Source organism: Perca flavescens, chromosome 22 (genome assembly GCF_004354835.1).
Source record: "Perca flavescens isolate YP-PL-M2 chromosome 22, PFLA_1.0, whole genome shotgun sequence".
Taxonomy (NCBI): Eukaryota; Metazoa; Chordata; class Actinopteri; order Perciformes; family Percidae; genus Perca; species Perca flavescens.
The window spans coordinates 18,014,340-18,030,272 of record NC_041352.1 but is presented as its reverse complement, the minus strand read 5'-3'; the positions used below and the strand labels follow the sequence as shown (position 1 = coordinate 18,030,272).

At 39.4% G+C, this 15,933-nt stretch overlaps 3 protein-coding genes across 3 annotated transcripts; 1 reads left to right on the top strand and 2 right to left on the bottom strand.

The window, feature by feature from the left end:
* The first annotated feature begins 3 nt into the window (after positions 1 to 3).
* enosf1 (enolase superfamily member 1) lies at positions 4 to 7,030 on the top strand. Its single transcript, XM_028569869.1, has 15 exons — positions 4 to 152; positions 242 to 344; positions 1,074 to 1,189; positions 2,255 to 2,341; positions 2,435 to 2,461; positions 2,551 to 2,623; positions 2,726 to 2,764; positions 2,948 to 3,030; positions 3,114 to 3,236; positions 3,598 to 3,732; positions 4,964 to 5,005; positions 5,090 to 5,219; positions 5,487 to 5,586; positions 5,675 to 5,756; positions 6,916 to 7,030. Exons 1-15 carry the CDS (start codon positions 72 to 74, stop codon positions 7,006 to 7,008), a joined length of 1,314 nt encoding a protein of 437 aa, XP_028425670.1. The 5' UTR covers positions 4 to 71; the 3' UTR covers positions 7,009 to 7,030.
* Positions 7,031 to 7,361: 331 nt separating this feature from the next.
* tyms (thymidylate synthetase) lies at positions 7,362 to 11,222 on the bottom strand. The gene is made up of 7 exons (XM_028569923.1): positions 10,858 to 11,222; positions 10,024 to 10,097; positions 9,055 to 9,229; positions 8,281 to 8,382; positions 7,997 to 8,172; positions 7,832 to 7,903; positions 7,362 to 7,749 (listed from the first exon to the last, which is right to left on the bottom strand). Exons 1-7 carry the CDS (start codon positions 11,093 to 11,095, stop codon positions 7,612 to 7,614), a joined length of 975 nt encoding a protein of 324 aa, XP_028425724.1. The 5' UTR covers positions 11,096 to 11,222; the 3' UTR covers positions 7,362 to 7,611.
* Positions 11,223 to 11,871: 649 nt separating this feature from the next.
* On the bottom strand, positions 11,872 to 14,892 carry LOC114549566 (clusterin-like protein 1). The gene is made up of 7 exons (XM_028569925.1): positions 14,799 to 14,892; positions 14,573 to 14,721; positions 13,963 to 14,133; positions 13,402 to 13,849; positions 13,187 to 13,315; positions 12,453 to 12,667; positions 11,872 to 12,081 (listed from the first exon to the last, which is right to left on the bottom strand). The coding sequence occupies exons 1-7, from the start codon at positions 14,890 to 14,892 to the stop codon at positions 11,872 to 11,874; spliced, it is 1,416 nt and encodes a 471-aa protein (XP_028425726.1).
* Positions 14,893 to 15,933: the final 1,041 nt, after the last annotated feature.

The following is a 15,933-nucleotide window of genomic DNA, read 5'->3' as shown; positions in this document are numbered from 1 at the left end:
CTCTTGAGTCACAGGGTATGGTCACAAGGCGGATGTAAATCATAGACAGTAGATGTAAACCCGGTGACAAAATGTCGCATAAAATTATTAATGTGACAGTCAGGGATGTGAGATTCCCGACGTCTTTGGAGCAGCACGGCTCTGATGCGATGGTAAGGACGTTTGTGCAGCTGTAGCAACACTGTGCTGTGTGCATGTATTGTAAATTTGCCAAGACTTTTATTAACTTCCCACCCTGCAGCACACCGACCCGGATTATTCAACCGCATATGTGGTAATCGACACGGACTACGGGTTGAAAGGCTTCGGCTTCACATTCACTCTGGGGAAAGGCACTGAGATTGGTAAAGTTTACACAATGCACAAAATACGAACAATTAAACAACGCACTTAGTCTCAGAACACGACCAACACTAGGCTTCGGAATGCCTGTTAAACAGGTTGGCCTACAATGTTGCGAATACGTTCTTGTGCTCCAAATAAACTCCGAATTACGATTCTCTGGAGTGTAAATACAACTTTTGCAAGTTCCAATCATTGTAGCCTATTTGTGAATTGAACTAAGTTGGATGAAATTATACAGCCTATATATCAGCTGATTACATTAAATGCCGAAATGCTGTTGTTTCATTAATAAGCTTTGATTAAATACATAATATCCAACATAAATAATTATCGTAGTATCGTAACCAAAGTAAAAACATTTACAAAACAGGCACACAAAAGACTAAAATGGTAAATATGACATTGCTTCTTAATAATCAAATGTTAAATGTAGGTATCGGTAAGATTTCGTACAGTCTGTACATGAAGGCAACATTTCTTTTCCACTTTCTCTTCTTGGCTTGTGTGCAAGTTGAACCGTTCGTTCTCTTAATACGAGTTGAACCCATGGTTGGTCCAATGGTTGAACCGTACACCGCCATCTAGTGGCAAAGTTTATTAAACACAATACAAACGATTTCATGTGTTCAAAGACAAATGCAGTAAAACATATGTTACATATGAGGTTTGGTTGCCTCGAGCGTTCATGCTTTTTAGAGGTGGATGTGTGTGTTAAATGTAACCCGCAGTGGTGTGTGCTGTGGAGGCCCTGGCTGGTCTCGTTGTCGGAAAATTCTTGCAGGACATTGTGAGCGACTTCCGTGGATTTTACCGCCTCCTGACTAGTGATAGTCAGATGAGATGGGTAAGAACAGGCACACAAGCACTGTCAACAGTATACTACAGATATAGAGAACTCTGAACAATGCAGCCTGCGCCTCAAAAATCCTTCTTACCTTGCTGTACATTTCCCAACATGGAGAGAGTGATTCACATCCTCTTATCTTGCCATGGATTCATTTAACTACATTTATTCTTAGTTTACTAAGATATCAAGAAGATATGTGGCATCGTTCTCCTCATCCACTATGGACTTTTTTCACAGCAGACATTTTGACTTGTCATAGTAGGAAATGGATAACCTTAATGAAGGTTCAGTTCCATCAAGTGTCCCAGTAAGCTATTTCAGTGAGTCAGCATGCACAATACCAGGGCCTCTCCTAAGTGAAATGCAGCCATCATTAATGGTTTTGAATACACCTGTGTTCCTACTATGACAGGTCTGCTGTGAAAAAGGTCTATGAGATACATTAATCCTGTTTGGTTACTGCTACTACTGAGTTGTTTTCTCATAATATTGCAAGGATCCACAGGTCCTCTAATCTAGTTTTTTAAAGGGCCCTGATTAAAATTCTGGTGAAGACTGATGGGCCAATGCAGGTTTTTTAAGTAGTAGTGTCAGGTCCGTGCAAAAGAGGCTCTTCAGTACCAAGGAAAGAAATTTATGTGTGCAAAAGGTATCATAATGTGAAAAACAATCTCTAGTTTTTTAAGGTCCCAATGGGCCAAGACAAATAAATGTATAATGGTACTTTGCACTCTTTTCAAGAAGTTGTGTGCATGCAGCCAATAATAAAATAAAAGAAGCTCTTCAGATACAAAGAAAAGCTATTTATGTGTAAAATAAATTTAATTAATCAATTTCCCATAGTGCTATGCTTGCACACTTTTTTAACTGTCTGTAACTACATCTTTATTTCCATCAGGTCTTCATTTTGCTGTTAGTTTTTCACATTCTGCCTCTTTTTGTAACACACACTTTTAATGGACACTACACTTAAGTGTTTTTTAGTGCTACCTGCCTATGCAATGTTAAACTCCATAAAGGGAATGTCAAGGTGTCTTTTTTTTTTAAACTCGTCTGAACCAGTTGGGCCCAGAGAAAGGAGTGATCCACCTGGCCACGGCTGCAGTCCTGAATGCTGTGTGGGATCTGTGGGCGAGGGCAGAGGGCAAGGTGGGGACTGTTTGAGGCATTATGAGAAAAACACAATTTCCTTCACAAGCATGACACTTTATGACTCATGAGTTCATCATCATTTTCCTGCAGCCGCTGTGGAAGCTGCTTGTTGACATGGTGAGTCACAGGAAATTTAGGTGTTTTTTTTTTTTTATTTATTTATGTCCAGGATGTGATTAGAATGTGTCTTATGTGTATCAATTCAGGATCCCAAGCAGATTGTCTCATGCATTGACTTCAGATACATCACTGATGCGCTTACAGAGGAGGAGGCTCTAGGTGAGACTGGTTTATGATGTGCAGTATATCGGTATGTCCAGCAGTTTGAATGCAGTGAAGTCAAAGCCAATACTCTTTTTCTGCTTTTCTTTTCTTATTCAGACATACTCATGAAAGCACAGGATGGCAAGCAGCACAGAGGTGAGCACACTAAAAAAAGATTCATTAATGGCTGAAAGGAATTTAGCAAAACGAAATTGCCTCTTTAGAAACTAACTGCTTTTAGCAGGCATATTAGTCCCCAGCACTCCACTATTGCTCTATTAAAACACCCTTCTCTTTGAGTGTTTATTACCTGTGTGGACTGCTTCTCTCGCCTCCCAGAGGATCGCATGCTGAAAGAGGGTTATCCTGCCTACACCACCTCCTGTGCATGGCTTGGATACTCAGACCAGCGGCTCAAACAGGTCTCTGTGCTATAAAGTGTGTGTCATTTCTCAGGTTGGACCAATAGTATTCAGATAAAAATGTCAGTTGTGTGTTTCTAAAGCTCTGCACGGATGCACTTAAAAGTGGTTGGACCAAGTTCAAGGTGAAAGTCGGTGCTGATCTAGAAGACGACATACGCAGGTGCCGCCTCATAAGGCAAATGATTGGACCCAGTAACACTTTGGTAACGTTGTTTCCCCCCTAACTATTGTATTTACATTCATTGATTTCATTTCAATTAAGTTCAGTTTATTTAGAAAGTGCACAGTGCAAATTAATTAAAACGCATGATTAAACATGGGTTAAAAATCATCTGTAGGCCACTGGCCTCAATGTTAAAAAAGCCTTTTTAAATATATATAAAAAAGTCAACACAAGCATAGCAGAACTTAGCACAAAATAAGACACAGCACAGAAGTAAAAAGATTGGCAACAAAGCAGAACAGGGTACAAGGTAAAACTACAAAGATTAGACAAGGCACAGCTTTTGAGAGCAATAAAAGACATCGGGACATAACTGTATACTAAAGTGTTTTTGTGTTTAGATGATGGATGCCAACCAGAGATGGGGCGTAGCCGAGGCCATCAGCTGGGTGTCCAGCCTGGCTGAGTTCAAACCTCTTTGGATCGAGGAGCCCACGTCTCCAGACGACATCCTGGGTCACGCTGCTATTTCCAAGGTAAGGAACAGTGTTGGTCATCTTACTTTAAAAAAGTAATTAGTTACAGTTACAAATTACAAATTACTTCTCCCAAAAAGTAATTGTTAGTAACTCAGTTACCACATTGTAAAAGTAATTACTCAGCAAAGTAACTGACGTTATTTTTTTATGTTCTATAACGCTATTACGTTCTATAACATCTTTAACGTCAAAGATGTTTATATTAACTCATTACATAAAAACACTATATACAGTAGGCTATTTTAGGTATTTATTTGAACTCAATCGATTGCAGCCTGCTATATGATATGCATAGAAATAACATAAAAAATAAATATTGAAAATAAAATTCAAGTGCAAAATTAAGCAGCAACAAGTGTCGTGTTAGCATGTGTTGATGTGAGGTGCTTCATATGATTAGAGTTGCTTGAGGAACTTTTTTTTTTTTCCTGGGCATAGCGCGCATGTTACATAAACATTCTTGCCTTTAATTTTAATGAGGGAGAAGTAATGCCGGTACTTCCAGTTCGAAAACACTACCTTTTGAAATTCCCTGGCTCGTCGCCATTGTCGCTGTGCTGTGTTTAGTGGTAGTCGGAGCTTGCAGTGAGACATTGTGAGCAGGACATCCACCCACCCAGCCAATCATCATCGCATTTGCAACGGTGTCATCATCCCCCCTCCCCCCCCTGTTCTCTCCAGGCAGCTGGTGTGTAGCCAAAGCCCGACACCTCGCGCTTCATTCAACCAAATTGTAGTAACGCGCCACTTTACATTCTCAGTAACGATAACGGTGTCGCAACAATGGGAAAAGTAATTCATTTGATTACTCCGTTACTGAAAAAAATAACGCTGTTAGTTTCCAGCTTGCTCACATGTTTTTGTGTTGAAGACGTGGACGGACCATGAGACAAGCGGCACCCTGAGCACGACATGTAAAAGGCCCCCCACCCCTTCAAAATAGTTGCAAGATGGAAAGAGACACACAACGCAAGTCATTGTGTGTCTCTTTTTGTTGTCATTTTGCATCTCTTTGTGGTAATTATGTTATTCTTTGTAGTTGTTTTGTGTCTCTTTCTGGATAGGTTTTTTTTAATTTCTTTTTTTTGCATCCTTTTTGTGGTCATTTCACATCTTTGTGGTAATTTTTCTTTGCCTGCCGGTCCCCTGGGTCTGTACCTAGTAGGCCGCTTCAGTAATCCATCCGTGGTTGAAGACTGATAAAAGATATTTGACTTTGTTGCTGCAGGCTTTGGCTCCTCTCGGGATTGGGGTGGCAACAGGAGAGCAGGTCAGAGCTCCGTGTTTGTTCTCGCATACATATCAGTGGCTGATGAATCAATAGTTTCTAGTTCGGTACCTGTTTCCTTTCCAGTGTCACAGCAGGGTGATGTTTAAGCAGTTCCTCCAGGCCTCGGCTCTGCAGTTTGTCCAGATAGACAGCTGTCGGCTGGGCAGTGTCAATGAGAACCTGGCTGTGCTTCTGATGGCCCACAAGTTCCAGGGTAAAACTCAAGACATGAAAACAATCACACAAGTCATATATGAAGCCTTAAAAGCAATAATATAAAGCTAAATCTTTTTTTGGAGCCTTGAAAGCAACAAAAGGGAGTAAAAGGTTAATGGACCAATCAAAATGTGTAACTTATTGTACCAACTGATTGGAGGTCAAATGAAAAACTAAATTTTCGCTATTAAACTAATAGTGTTTCTAAATGATGTATTCAGTTCAGTCTGGTTTCAGACACACACTACGATGGCTCTTCTTTTAGTGCCCGTTTGTCCTCATGCTGGAGGAGTCGGTCTCTGTGAGCTCGTCCAGCATCTGATTCTGTTCGACTACATCGGGGTGTCTGGAAGTCTCAGCGACCGGTAAGAGCAAGATTTGTTTTTGTCACCAGTTAAGAGCTCCTCACTGTAACTGATGAGCAAATGATATTGGCATCACTTTTTCTTTCAGAATGTGTGAATATGTTGATCACCTACATGAACACTTCACCAGTCCTGTGGTAATTCAGGACGCCCACTACATGCCTCCCAAGGTAAGATAAGGACATAAGCCAGCTATCTTATAAAATTAACTTCTGCAGTCCTGTATTCATGCGTGCGGGCGTGTTTACTGTCAGGTAGCTTGTGAATTTCACCAAGGAATCAAAGTCTTACCTCAACTGACAGTACATCATAATTTATTTTATATTAATCAAAATCTGCAAAGTATCTATCTATCTATCTATCTATCTATCTATCTATCTATATATAGATGTATATACCGTAAAACTTCAAATAATAGCCGAGTCCCAAATAGACGCCTGTCTCTTTTAAACGCCTGGTGTGACAACAGATTTGGGTAAATAAAGGCCGGTCTCAAATAGAGGCCTGCTTTTTTTTTTTTTTTTCGTGTCGGGTTGTATTTGATCTTTTAAAACCCGTCGGATTGTTTGTTCTAAGTTTTGATTTGATTTCACGTGACAGACGCAACCGTTCATAAACGACTCATTATGGCAACATAACAAACAGGTTAACGAACTTTCTTTTGGTCTTCAGCTTTTCTTAATTCTCTCAATACCACCATGGAGACAAAAAGAAAAAAAGTATGATTTGACATTTAAGCCGACAGTTGTCAAATTTGCCGAACAAAATTCGGGAAAAGCAGCGGCAAGACATTTCTCGATTGATCCTAAGAGAGTGCGAGAATGGCGTAAACATAAAGCAGAACTGCAAGGTCTGTCCGAGGAAGACGACAAAAGGGCCAGACTGCGAGGTGGAGGGAGGAGGAAGGTCAGTGAAGAGCTGGAGGTGAGCGTGTGTGAGTGGATCCACAGCATGCGGGCAAAGCATCTCAGAGTCTCACGTAAAATGATCAGGGCCAAGGCAAAAGAAGTGTATGCAGGAGGAGAGATTTACTGCGTAACGAATTAATTATAAATATTAATTAAATACGAATAATACGAATTTAAAAATATTAATATAATGTGGTAACCTCCTATTAATTAAAGGCCTGTCTCAAATACAAGCCGGTGCATTTCGGCGATTTGGGTAAATAGAAGCCCGGGCTATTGATGGATGGATGGATGGATGTATGTACGTTAACAAGTACTATTTATATGCAGAAGTCAAAAGTAGCAAAAAATGAAAAATACTCAAGTACAAGTACTATAGTACATTACTTGAGTAAATGTACACTGTGCTTATTGTTCTCAGGAGCCGGGCTACTCTTGTGAGATGCTGGAATCAACAGTGCAGAGACACCAGTACCCTGACGGAGATGTATGGAAGCTGATCATAAACAAATGAGGACTTTATGTCAAACATTTAACCCAAGGCTTTTTTTTTTTTCTGGGTTAACCTTTTGTGTGGTCTTCCCGTCAACCTTTTTTCGATGTTTGACGCCTTTTTTCAGTTTGTTTTTGCTTTTTCCAACGTTTTAAATTTGTAAAATTTTTCTTTTCTTCTGATATAAAACAAAAATTGAAAACGGGTCAATTTGACCCTAAATCAACACAAGGGTTAAGTGGGGTGAAAATGGATTGCACTTATAAACTGCAAGAGTAGAAGTGTAGCAGACACTTTTAAATTCTAGACTTCTGTAATATTAAGGGTGTTTTACTGCTAGACTCATGTTGGGTCAATAACAATCATCTACAAGCTGACACAAATGTAAATTCTTTATTTACAAATTAAACTTATCTAACTGGCATTTGTATACTTTCAGTAATAGGAGAAAACACTTTCCTGCAATAACTTTGTGGTTTAAAAGCATAATTTCACCAAAATCAGAAAAGAATTAACTCTTAACCTTTTTGTTTTGGATAAACTGAACATGACACAGTTAAACAAACGCGCACACACACACACACACACACACACACACACACACACACACACACTTACACACACTTAGACAGCCATCTGCATCTTAATGGTTGGATGAGGGTTGTAGTCGCAGATCTCAAAGTCCTCTGCACGGAAATCATTGATGCTCTCCACTTTTCTCAGGATCTTCAGCTTGGGGAAGGGGCGGATCTCCCTCTGAAGCTGCGAATTTAGACGGATGTGTAAGTTTGAAATCACGTGGAGAGCGGGGGGGGGGACAGAAAGCAGTCTTTAACTAACCCACCTGTACTTTGAGAGGTTCGATGTGGTTGACGTAGATGTGAGCGTCTCCCAGAGTGTGAACAAAGTCACCGGGCTGGAGGGACAGAGTGGGGAAAAAAACACGACCGGTGAGGTGAGCATGACAATACGCTAAAAATTAGTTGTGACAAAAGCACAGTGCTCTTACCTTGAGTCCTGTGATGTGTGCAATCATGTAGGTAAGAAGTGCATAGCTGGCAATATTGAAAGGCACCCCCAGACCCATATCACCTGAACGCTGGTACAGCTGACACGACAGCTCGCCATCACACACGTAGAACTGACACAGGGCGTGGCAGGGGGGCAGAGCCATGAGGGGTAGGTCTGCAACAAATTTAAAATGATACAACATCACTACAATCAGGTGTAACTAGAGCTTTAGAGCAGTTTAGGATTCATTCTCAAGAAGTTTAAAATGTGTACATGCCGCACCTTTGGGGTTCCACGCACACATGATGATCCGTCTGTCCTCTGGATTCTTATTGATAGTATCAATGACCTTCTGCAGCTGGTCAACACCTTGTCCCGTGTAATCTGTTGAAGAAATTTATAAAAATTATCCTTTTAAGATCTGAGGCACAGTACTACGGTTATGTATGTGTAGCCACTATTGTGCAATATGCCTACCAAATATGATCTATTTAAAAAGAAATAGTTCTACATTTAGAGAATCATGCTTACCCCCCCCCTTCCAGTCTTTATGCTAAGCTAACTGTCTGCAGCTTCATATTTACTGTACAGACAGAAATATAGCTATGTTTCTATTGTGCATAAATCTTATATTTTTGTCAGAGATGATCCTGCTTTTAGAAATAGAAGCCTAACTGCAGTTCCCAATGTAGATCCCACAACCAGTTGCAAAGTCTTTACAAAAGATACCCAATTAAAATGTCCATTAATAATTTGTGTGAATAATTGCCTGGATGGTGCCTCAGCCAGCAGCATCTCCAAATTACGATGATCATTCAAACCAAATCCACATTTGGTTACTTCAAATTCTACTTAAAACAAGTCCATTTGTGGTGACTTGATTTAAAAACAAAATTAAAAAAACAAGATGTGTTTTAGCCTTCAAAAAGGGGAATATGTGATTTGTAAATATGAACTTGAGTAGATGCTACACACTTAATCAGTGTAGCAACCGATAAACCAAAAAAGCCTTTGTCACTGCACATTAAACTGGGTGCAGCTGTACTGTAACTGTACCTGCATGCATGTTTGTGTACTCTGCACCAAAGTGTCTCCACTGGAAACCATACACAGGCCCCAGGTCGCCTTCCTCTCTCTCTGTGAACCCAAGGTTGTCCAGGAAGTTCCGGGACCCATTGGCTTCCCAAATCTTTACCCCTTTCTCTGAGAGCTCCTTGGCATTTGTTGATCCCTGTGGCCTCAGTAAAAGAAATATTAGAGTGCAATTCAGTGTTTTTGACACAAATCCTAAATGTGAACCTAAAGAAAAAAAAACTAAAACAAATTGAAAAAGAAATATTTTCTGAGCCATCTTTTCAGGCATGTAGCCATGATGTAGATATTTTTCTGGTGGATTTTAATCTGAGGTGTCTGCATCTGATGTAATCGAGAAAGCCATGGTAGTCCTTTTTCCAAATGCATTTATTTATTTTTATTTATTTTCAAGGATAGAAGCCATCAAACCCATAACTATCTGCATGGCTTTATACTAGGCCTGCACAATTCGTGGAAAAATATGAATCACGATTTTTTTTTAAGCTTAGAAGTGATCTCACGATTCTTTGCCACGATTTTTTTCTCACAAAGTGTAATGTTTATTGCACACACAAACCATGACAAAACAAAACTGCAGTACGAAACAGATTTTTTTTTTTGTGGCACCTATAGCACATTGCGCAACCCCACAAGCCTATAGATATAGAGGCTTCAATGAATAAAGAAAATAAAGTACATACTGGCCATTTAAGTACAGTAGGCTACCAAAAATACTGACATAACACATTGAACTAAATATGGCCCTGATACAGGCTCTATCATGTCTTTACATCATTAAAACATGTTAATGTCAAATGCTTTCAATAAATGAATGGAAGAAAGTCATTTAAAAATTAAATCGTGAATCGAGATCGCAATTTTATAACAATTTATTGTGCATGCCTTTATACCACTAGAGGAAAAATATTTCACACACACACCCCTCCTCACCTTAATAAACCACAGCAGTTCTTCAAGGATCCCTTTCCAAAATACTCTCTTGGTTGTCAGCAGGGGAAACTGATCTACAAGTAAACAGGAACAGGTTATTTCATATTACGATATAAACAAACATGATTATTAAAAAACTATGACTAAGCCATGTATGGGAAATGGATTACAAATAAACCTGTCAGTGCTCCCTGGTGGACAAACCATGTACTGCTGACACTGTTTTCTGAACGATCACGAATATTCATGTATCTGGCCTTCCTGTAGCAATAGATCTGTGATAAACTAATTTCAGCAGAGTTCATGTACTGTAGATTTAAACTCATATACTGAATAACGTTTACTTTACTTGAGTACTTTAATTTCATGCTATTTTAAACTGTTACTCCACTAAAATGGAGAACTATTGAATTTCTTACTCTACTACGTTTGACACCTTTATTTATTAGTTACTTTGCAAATTGAGATTTAACAAACAAAACGTGGTTACTTACTTCATAAAAAAAGGATGCACTGTTGATTAATTAAACTACCAAATATTTTATACATCTCATGATTATTATTTATAACGTTATAGGACACTCTGAGGGCCGTTCTGCATAATTTACTTTTGATACTTGAGTTTATTTTGCAGATACTTTTGAATTTTGAATGCAGGACTGTTATGTAGGAGTATTGTCTTTTTATTACATAGTATAGTAGTAATACTTTTAACGTTACTTCAGTAAAGGAAGGACCTGTATAACGTTACTTCCTCCACCACTGTTTACCAGCATCCTCAACATTTGCAGTAAATAGATAATTACCAAACAAACAAAGTGGAACCTTACAGACCTCGCAGACTGTATCTGGCCTGAGCACCGAACACCGAGATGACTCCTGTCCCGGTTCGGTCTCCCTTCCTGCGGCCGTGCTGCATGATGTACTCGATCTGATCCAGATACCCGCGTTCATCACAGAAAACCCCGAAGTTCTTCTTTTCTTCCGCCGTCGCCGCGGGCTGCTTCTGCTCCTCCATTTTACAACCGTTTGCTGTGTGTATTTCTGAAGTTGCGGGCATTTTTGTGGACATTCGAGTAGACGATTTTACACAGACAACTCTGTTGTGTTGTTTGAACGCCAGTGAATATTTCCCGGGTAAATATAAAGAAGACTTCCGTATTGACGAAGAAAACTCGCGAGAGTACTGAAAAAAAGCGCGCCTTGCTTTTTTTCTTCTTTAAAAACCCATGTAAAAAAAAAAAAAAAAAAAAAAAAACTCAAATAGGAACCTTTCTTAATTTTCAAACGTTAACCAGAAATAAGAATTAAATTATAGTAATACATAAATAAACGAGTAAAGTTTTGTCTTTGCAAATATTGTTCCAAAAAAAAGGTTGCAGAAAATATGTTCTAATTATTTAAATATCAGCTTGACAAAATACACAAATGTGCATGTACATTTTCAATTAAAAAAATTTAATTTACAATACCTAATTGTTCAAAACCTAGATTTTTTATTCAGCATCTGAAGATCATGTGTGAATGCTGGAATATACCTACACATTAATCAATTTAAGTGTAAATATTCCCATGGCTCCAATATCAATGCTACATATTGCACATGGTTGCATTTTAATCTTTGAATACAAAGTCAACGAAAGATTCAATTTATGATTGTTTCTTAGTTACCTAGTATAAGTTATCATTTTGGATTAAAACATATAATTTGCATTGTGGGTCTCAGATTGAAGAAATACACAGGGATTCATGGTATTAAGTTGGTGGTTTCAAATTTCAAATCAAATTTAATTTGACTCAAATGCAGTTTGGAGCTCTGCCAGGTGAAGCTGGGAGCCAAATAATGAACTAAGCCACAACGCTGCGGGGATCAATACCTCTTATCTTCTGTTTATGGAGTGTCAGAGCCTCCTGAGCTACATATTGGATAAACGCATTATCATCCACCTCCAGCTCTCCTGGGACTGAGATGGTTATTGGGGCAGAGTCCAGTATGGTTACAACCACACTGCTGTCAGCTTTAGGTCTGATGCTCTTCATCTGTTGCTGTGGATTCACCTGAAAAATGAAATTGAGTGAAACTGCATCAGTGATGGCAATACAACAAATAATATTCTGCCATAGAAACAAAAATAATAACTGACAATATTCTTGCCCACCAAAACTAATCATACAGATTTTTAGGCTACATTTATATACAGTCAGGTAACCTTTCTTTGGCTTGGCTTTGGAGTTTAAATGTAAACCTTGTTAATGCATTTCAGGTATCAAGTCTTTTATCTATGACAGAATTAAAATAACATGTTGCAGGTAGAATTAACTATAAAATAAGTAATAAAAATGCATTTGGCACTTAGCAACCCTTGTAACATCCCAATTTAATTACTATAAAATAAAGTCTGACAAATCCAGCATTACTCCAAACATACTGTGATCACACTGAAGATGTTGTGTGGGCCATCTGTGCTGTTGGACAGCTGGCTGACCCAGCCGTACTTGTCATCCATGTTTCTGTACCATCTCTGTGTGTCCGCTGTGTGTCTCTGGACCAGCTGCAGCCTGTCGTCGTACTGCAGACGGGAGGCGTTGAGCAGCATGTGCATCTCCTCCATCTCAGAGTGTAACTGCTGGACGGCGGGACACTCTGTAAGTACAAATGATCACATGTACAGAAGCGTGCCATGTCAGTATAGACCTTTATTTTCTCAACCTCTTCATCAATCAACAATTTTGACAATCAATTAAATGTCTTAGTTATTTTCTATCAGTGTTAAATTACATATAAAACAAAAAACCTGAAGATGGCATTAAACAAATGATTAATCTAACAGTCCAAGTGACAATCAGCCAAAATAATTGATAACAGAAATCATCAAAATATTACTGTCATGGTGAATGTTTTCACTTGTGATGCCTATTCTACCCTTTCAGTTGAAAGACTAGTTTGCAACAACTTCAATGTGAACTCTGCAATGTATGAAATAGCGTTTTAGTTGTCCCTCTAGGTAAAAAGGGGACAGAATTTGTATTTAAGATAGGCTAAGATAAGACAGATTGGAACATTTTTGCACAACTACTTTATGTGCATACTATATGTGACTGATAAACACATTTGGAACCAATGATGCTCACTCAAAAAAAAAATGTTGTGTCAGTTATTTACCTTTTAACAGATAAACTTCACATGCCTCGCACAAACTTTGGAGCTGCCAGCACTCTGATGCTTGTCTGCGGAGTGGTCTGCACAGATATCTGCTCTGGGACAGTCCCAAAGCAGAAAGGGATCCTAAATCTGTGTAGATAAACATACAATAACAGCAGTGGATATCATTATCTAATATCTAATACAAATGTAGTTCTACAAATGACATCAGATACCTGTGCTTGATTGCTGAAAGTACTCCTCTGCTTCTTGTATCTCTTCAAACACATCAGCCATCGTGGAGCTGAATTCTTCCAGCACGTTCCTCCCAAAGTCAGACACTGAATCGAGGATGTGATCCAGACTGAAGAAGCCAGCGCTCCTGTCGCCCTGCATTGCCGACAGCGGGCTAGGTCGGGCCTCTGTGGTGAAGGCCGCCAGAAAGGAATGCCCCAACACCTGTTGCATCCTTTTCACCAGTATGATGCTCTGGTTGTACAGGAGGCTGATGTTTGACAGCACCTGGCTGAAGGATGCATCTGCCTGCAGAAGATCCAGATCTGCTCCATCTTCTGTGACCTGGTTCTCAGGTGAGTTGGTGCGATCCACATTCTCCTCGTTCTGATTGTAAACAAGATCCGTGACTTCCAGTTGGGCTGCCATTTTCCTGAAAAACTCTTCCACCTGCAGAGAGAGATTGGCTGAGAACCATCATGTTAGGAGCCTGTTACAAATCAGTCTTAACTGTTATCATTTTGGAGACAGACAGTTATAATAGGCTAACATATAAGTCAAACCTTAAATGAGAAAGAGGCGAAGCCACGGCGACACTTAGAGGTAAAGAAGGCCTTACAAGTATCTTCAAGACAAGGTCGACATTCATCGAAGGAAGACTTGGTTAAATCTTGACATTGCTGATCAGCCTCCTTCAGTTTTTGCTCGGTTTCCCAGACCAGCTGCATCGCCCCCTGAAGGAACCCCAAAACAGAAAGTTCTGTCTCAGATACATTACCTCGTAATAAGCCAGAGTGTATACAATGTGGTTTGGGGCCTTGGCACAAAGCCTTTTATTTTGAAATGACTTTAAAAAAAAAAAACAGATTCATCTACAGACAGTTCATTTATCCTGACTGCTGTAAAACTACACTTTCAACTCCCTAAACTAGCCCCACTCCCCCATTCATTATTCACTGTCTGCTTTGAGGTTTCTCTGTGAGGCTTTGCCTTTATGAGGCAGAAAATATGTCATGGGCTTCAGAATAACGCACAAAGACGAGGCATGTAACTGCTCAACTACACTGGTCATGTTCTGTGAGAAGTTATTGTGTTTAAATACAGTCTGGCTTCATGGTACTGTGAATAGAATAGGTCTGCAGAGGCTGGATTTAACAGAAACTCGTTTTATACCATCTTCTTGTCACTGCTGTGTCTCAGGGCGTCCATGAGATGTCTGTGCTTCTCCTCTTTTTTCTCCATGGTTTCCATCACCTGCTTCACCCCCAGTAACGCTCGCTTTATCTCCTCATCAACACACTGCTCTCCTGCTGCAGACAGCTCTACACACACCAAATACAATGTATTTATTCTGTAAGAAAATGTACATCTAATTGTTTTCTATAGATAAAGGCCTTACCTTTCAGTGTGTCCTCCTCACTCAGCGGAGGAGAGTCAGCCGCACAAAGCAGCACTTCAGTGATGCAAATAATTTGAACAAGCAGCCTTCTCATCCTGACCTGAGCTCTGTAAAAAAAAGTGCAGAACTTACTCATTGTTCTGCTACAGGTACCACACAGCACCATATCTTTATATACTACCAATATCGACCTGCCATGTAACCTGCCACAAGGTGGTGCTATTTCTCAAGCATTTTTAACATAGAGGACATTTAAAAATGAATACAACACAAAAAGTAACTAATTGTCCCAATGGTGGTCCATTAGCATTGAATATCACATCAGTGTAAAGCTAAATAAACATGATTACCAAAAGAGATCCCCAAAACTACTGCAGTCAACGGATCCAATCACATTACATAACAAGGATAATAACACTGCAATTGAATTATTTATTACACATAGAGTACTCATGTTCTAGCCCATGTAGGGTGGACTGTGGACCTTTAACAACAGTGTGCAACTGTTGATTCTATGTATTACATCTCTGTGTGCATGTATCAATCAACATAATTAAAAGAAATAAACAAAAACAGAATGATAACATGTATCAAACTGGCACTGAATCTGCCCACATCAAATAAATATGTCATATTGTAATGACTTCTCAATGCTAATGCTAATTCCTTTAATTAACTTTCACTGAAAACACAGAGCATTAACTCTATATATCTCTCAGGTTGCATGTGTGACATCCCACTGACCATGCATGTGTCATAAAATCAATCTTAATAGAAAGTTATCATGGCATTTGATGCTGTACCTGTAAAGAAACACCTTGTCCAAATCGCTTTGTGGCGATCCTATATGCGAAACAGAAACAAAAGAAATTGCAAAATAGTTTTAAATAGTGTATTTACCTTGACGACTATGAACACATCAGACTCCAGAACAGAAGCAGCAGGTTGTGCTGTGTTGTGGAGAGATGAGAGCGAGGCGCCTGCTTCCTCGAAGGATTGTTCTATTTTTATGGATCTACTCAGCAGCACAGATCCTATTAGTGTGCATGATTAAGCCTTATGCGCACAGCATAACTACAGATCCGTTTGGGATGGGTTTTAATGCACGGGTAACATTACTTGCTCAACTGTTTGC